Genomic DNA, 5795 nt, shown 5'->3' with positions numbered 1-5795 from the left:
CCTCTAATTCTTAAGCTGCCCAGTTGAGCCGTCAGTAACAAAAAAATAAAAAACCTTGTTGAACCAAAAAATAAGATAAGTGCTAGGTGCTAACTGCTAAGAGCTAAACCTTCCTCTACAAAACCCTAACCTTCATCATTATCAATTTTGTTAAAATAAAATAATCAAAATGTTTTAACAGTTAGCAATATGTTTAAAATGAAGCAAAAAGGTTAGCAATATGTTTAAAAAAGGTTAGCAATATCTTTTATCATATTATTATTGACATTTAATTATTATTGATACAGATTTTGTACTCAAGTTTAAAATTTGACAAACAGAAGTATTATATTTTTAATTTTTACCTATAACTATGTGAAATTAGTGCAAACAAGGTTTATAATTTATAGTAGATAAAGATTAAACCCTTAAATTGAGCATTTAAGGAAAAAAATTACTCCTATTTTTTCATGAAATTGGGTGGATAATTTCATATTGGTTCTTTTTACTAGTTAGAAGAGCATGAAACTAAGGGTTAAAAAAAAAAAAAGAGAGTTAAATTAAATACTTAAATAAATGAACCAAAAGAGTAAAACGACGATGCGTTTAAACCTTGGAAACACAGTACAGAAGAAAACGCAAACGCAAGTGTGACTTCTTCTTCCTGCATCGTGTTAGGGCTCACTGCGTTGCAGATTCTTTTTCAAATTCTTCCTTCTCACCAATTAATCATCATCGCTCAATGCCTATCACCACCTTCGAATAATGCTATTTTCTTCGATCGCTTTTTCATTGCATCGAACACTTCAGATCTCTCCATCATTTCCGATCCTTAACCCGCCAAATCGAAACTCATAGACGTGATCTCGATATACGGTACGGTGTTTTCATTGATCCCTTCCATTATCACTCGAATTTTGATTGGATTTAGGTTTTAGGGTTGATAACATGAGATATGGTTGTATAGAAATTTTGGATTTTTGAGCATGATTTGGGATACAGACTTGGTCATTGAGTGATTTTAATTTGTCATGTTGAGGTGAAAAATTTGATTAGGAAAATTTCTTGTTTGTGTCTGCGTGCCATTGATCTTGTAATGGTGAAAATTTCTAATGCAAGATTGTGTTCCACAGGTGCTGAGGTAGTGAAAAGATTGAACTGTGAACAGAATGGTGAGTATTATTTACTTTGTTACTGTTCATATTTTGGTTGAATGATTGTGTCTCTTTTGTTATTCATTCTATTTTAACCTTGATTCGTTTAATTGTGGTGTTTGTTGTGGCCTCTCTCATTGATTACCATTTTGGGGAATTAAAACAAACAGAATTACCTTCTTGGAGCTTTCAAGCCAGCTTGTAATGTTTTGATCACATTTAACGATGGGAAAAACCGGAAGCAGGTGAGCCACTTTCTTAACTAATATGATATGAAGCATAGTAGTGATTTACATCAAATTAATTGATATCTGTAATGTCGTTACAAAAGGGCTGAGCTTGATGCCTAGTATAAGTTCAGGGAGTGCAATTGTAATTTGGTTTGAAGCTATGCTGCAGTGCTTCACAAATACTTCACTATTAATGTTTAATGACCTTTCAATAAAGCGGCTTTCAGAGGCTCATATTAGTGACTTTTTATGTGTTTATAATTGTGGCTTTTAGGTTCCATTTAAAAAAGAGAATGGACAAACAGTTACAGTCCCACTTTTCCAAAGTCAAGAAAACATTGTTGGGAAGGTATTATATTTGTTAATATCTGTAATATTATATAATGTTGAGTTTATGTTAATCCCATGATGTTATTGTTGAATATTTGTTGATATCTTGTCCTGTTAACCCTGCAGTATGGACTGTTTAACTATTTGTTGCCATGTTTAGGTTACAATAGAACCAATGCAAGGGAAGAAGATTGATCACAATGGTGTAAAAGTTGAACTCCTTGGACAAATAGGTTCATACTTGACTAATTATTATAATTGTTTGATGTGTCATTCTGAGTGTGTAAAGTCTAAATGGTGGATCCTTTGAAAATCTTTTGTTTTTGTCTAATATCACTATTTAATGTCATACTTCATATAATATTGCTGCAATTACTTAGAATGATTTACCTTGTCAATCCTTCAAAGGAATGTGACTTTATTACTAATTCAAAGTTCCTTTTCTTTTTGTTTCACTATGTAGAGATGTATTTCGACAGAGGAAACTTTTATGACTTTACTTCCCTTGGTAATTGATTATCTGTCTCTTTCATTCTATAATGACATATTCTAAATCATTGTTTTAATGCTCAAGTTAATTACTTTTGTACTGTTGATAAATGATAGCTTTTCATGTTGTTATCCTTTGCAGTAAGAGAACTGGATGTTCCTGGAGAAATATATGAAAGGAAAACATATCCTTTTGAGTTTTCTACTGTTGAAATGCCATATGAAACATACAATGGAGTCAATGTGAGGCTTAGGTATGATTTTTCTAAGTTATATGCATTTGGTTTTTGTTGCTCATCGATCAGGAATACTTGCTCTGCAAATAATAGGTTGTAGGATCTTGAATATGATATTATGTAATGTTTTAATGCATTTTTAATTTCCAGGTATGTCTTGAAAGTGACCGTTAATCGTGGTTATGCAGGAAGCATAATAGAGTACCAGGATTTTGTGGTATGTTCTCTATTAGTAAAATAGATTTGATTTGTTTACTGATATATTGACATCAATGTTATTTTGTCGTATCGTTCTATGTGTTGGATGTAGATGTAAAGTATACTTCTACATATGCTTAAACAGTCCCCACATATGTTTAAAAAAAAAAGTGTGTATATATGATCATATCACAACTATAGTATTTTCCGGCTGATATTTTGATATGCCTATACTTATATATGAATACACTTGCTCCACACCCAAAAGAGTGTGTTGTCTGTATATGTTGAATAAGTCAATGTATTTTTTTACCATCCTATTCCAACAATTTTTGTACTTATTTTTACTTTCATTGTTCAGGTTCGCAACTACAGTCCGCCTCCAACAATTAATAATAGCATCAAGGTGAGTTCAATAACACAACAATTGAATTTCAATGGTTACTAGCACGAAGTTTGGCATCATGTAATTGTGATAGTGGGTCATGCTCTTTTTGACCATCAATTAAAACTATAATGAACCCGTACGATAGTAAAATGCAGTTGTGTTGTAAACCATTTCCTTTCATTTACTCATTGATATAGTCCCTATAGGCCTATAGGCACATGCATCTATTGCCTTATGATTATCTAACATCTTCCTTATCGGACATTAATTCGTTATATTAGCATAATGTTATGGCTCATACAGATGGAAGTTGGAATTGAAGATTGTCTACACATTGAATTCGAATACAACAAGAGCAAGTAAGTTGAACACGTTGATAGACCATATGACTGGAGTTGCATATATTTTCTCTTTTATATATCATGTTATTTCCTTTAATTATGTACCAAGTCAACTCCCATTAAGTTTCTGTGTGCAGCTTGGAATATGAAATTTATTTATTGTTATACCTTGTTAGCTGTAACAACTTATATGTTTCCTGTTAATTATGACAAATGATCCGAAATGATTTTTAATACCTTTATTTATTAAATGTGTGTAATAATAATTGGTCAAGATGGAAAAAATACTTTACACTTAAGTGTTTCAAGTGTTAGAAATATATATATATATATATAAGAATGATTTTCTCTCATCTACCAAATTTTTAGTTGACAGTTGAAAGAGTAGAAAAATAGCAGAGGCTAATTGAAATTTCAACTTTTCAGGTATCATCTAAAAGATGTCATTATTGGTAAGATTTACTTTCTACTTGTCAGAATCAAGATAAAAAACATGGATCTTGAGATTAGGCGTAGAGAATCAACAGGATCTGGAACCAATACCCATGTTGAGACAGAAACATTGGCTAAATTTGAGTTGATGGATGGTGCGCCTGTCAGAGGTAGGTTCTTCATTTTGGAGAAAAACCCCTTTTCCCCATATTTCCAAAATAATATTTTATTTGAGTAAAGTATTGGTTTTGTCCTTAACGTTTGGGGTAAGTTCTAAAGTTGTCCATAACATTTAAATCGTCATATTTAAGTCTTTAACGTTTTAAAATCGTCTCAATGTTGTCCTGTCGTTAGTGATCTGTTAACAGAGTTGACAGTAAGATAACATTGAGATGATTTTGAAACGTTAGGACTTAAATAGGACGAAAACGTTGGGGATAAAATCGATACATCACTCTTAATTAGAAGTATTACTGAATCAAGTAAAATGAAAGTGAATTTTAACGGAATGAATTACATTACGAATTCAAGACTTTTACTCATCATGGAATAATGCTTGTAGAATAAGTTAGCAACATCACATGTTGCAATAAAATCTTGATAAGTTAGCAAATAAAAAGGAATAAGTTAGCAACATCTCATGTTACACATTCCTTTGCAATTTGCCCGCCGTGCAAATTCAACTACATAAAACAAGCGCATGTTTATAGAGCTAACATAAATATTACAAGAAGGATAATTGTTTAGGCCTTGGTAGCCAACTAAGACTTTTAAAAATCTATTATGACATGGGACAATAATTATTGTTAGGCCAGAAAATATTGTGTTCTTAATGGTTTCATACTTTGATGTCCAGCAAAAGTTGAAGAGTACATTGAATTAGATATAAGAAAACAACCAAGATTATATAATGTTTACTGCTCAAATCTCAAGCAATTAGCAAAACCAATTTCTGAAGTAAAAAATGTTTATTCAAATAGCTGATTTCATCTTCATAGAATACATTTCACCTCTTGGTATAATTAATTAGTTGTTCTCACAATAGCATATGCACATTACATCTATTGTTCAAGGATAATTCATGCATCAATCTGAATATAAATTACAATTTCACAATGAAAACTACTGAAGAGTAACACTAAAGTTATAATGGACATCTCAGCGGAAGCTACTTCATATATGCCGTAAATGCGTTGATTGATGTGTGGTTAATTTCACAGGTGAATCCATCCCAATCAGATTGTTCCTCAGTCCTTATGAGCTCACACCAACACATAGGAACATCAATAACAAATTCAGTGTCAAGTACTTCTTAAATCTTGTGTTGGTTGATGAAGAGGATAGACGATACTTTAAGCAGCAGGAAATCACCATGTATAGGCTGCAAGAATCTTCATAATCAATTATCAATACAGGGAATGAGGATTAGGTCTGTATTAGGAATAAACAAGCTTGCGGTGAACATTGACGAAACTTGGAAATATGGGAATCAGTCATGTGAATCATTTATCTTTCTAGGGTGTAAAATGTGGATTGGGATTCTAGCAAAAAGGATCAATGCTTGAAAATTCAAAGCTTGCAATTGTGTACATTGGCTGATCTCTCTTTCTTGTCTTACACAGTTTTTAGATATTTTAGACATACCCTTTGAAGGAAGCATCTGTTCTCTGTTGTGGGATTGGTGATATCTATGGAGAGTGTGGTGACTGAAGTTATTATTACTGAATATTTAGTGTGGTATCTTTGGTTTTTCTGTTATAGGATTGCTCTATTGGCTGAACATAGGCACGTCTTACCCTTCTTCCATTGTCATTTTTAAAAATTAATTTGGGGTGATAAATGATTATTCGGAATATGATGTGGATTCTGTTGAGTTATGCATTGACATCTTCGTTTCTATGATGTTGGACATGATGTATCTGTAAGTAACACTGCATTTGATACACCATTTTGGTTATTGGCTATTGAATCAGTATTTCATTTATTTATTTGTTTTTCAAGTTTGAACTCTATTTACC

At 32.0% G+C, this 5795-nt stretch overlaps 1 protein-coding gene across 1 annotated transcript; it reads left to right on the top strand.

Annotated features, from left to right (window-relative positions):
- LOC107618138 (vacuolar protein sorting-associated protein 26A) lies at positions 567 to 5739 on the top strand. The gene is made up of 12 exons (XM_016320093.2): positions 567 to 855; positions 1113 to 1151; positions 1304 to 1378; positions 1638 to 1712; positions 1854 to 1926; positions 2157 to 2201; positions 2325 to 2436; positions 2569 to 2635; positions 2978 to 3022; positions 3308 to 3363; positions 3772 to 3947; positions 4998 to 5739. The coding sequence occupies exons 2-12, from the start codon at positions 1149 to 1151 to the stop codon at positions 5174 to 5176; spliced, it is 906 nt and encodes a 301-aa protein (XP_016175579.1). The 5' UTR covers positions 567 to 855; positions 1113 to 1148; the 3' UTR covers positions 5177 to 5739.

This window comes from Arachis ipaensis, chromosome B09, assembly GCF_000816755.2.
Source record: "Arachis ipaensis cultivar K30076 chromosome B09, Araip1.1, whole genome shotgun sequence".
Lineage (NCBI taxonomy): Eukaryota > Viridiplantae > Streptophyta > Magnoliopsida > Fabales > Fabaceae > Arachis > Arachis ipaensis.
This window is presented reverse-complemented; position numbering and strand designations above follow the sequence as displayed.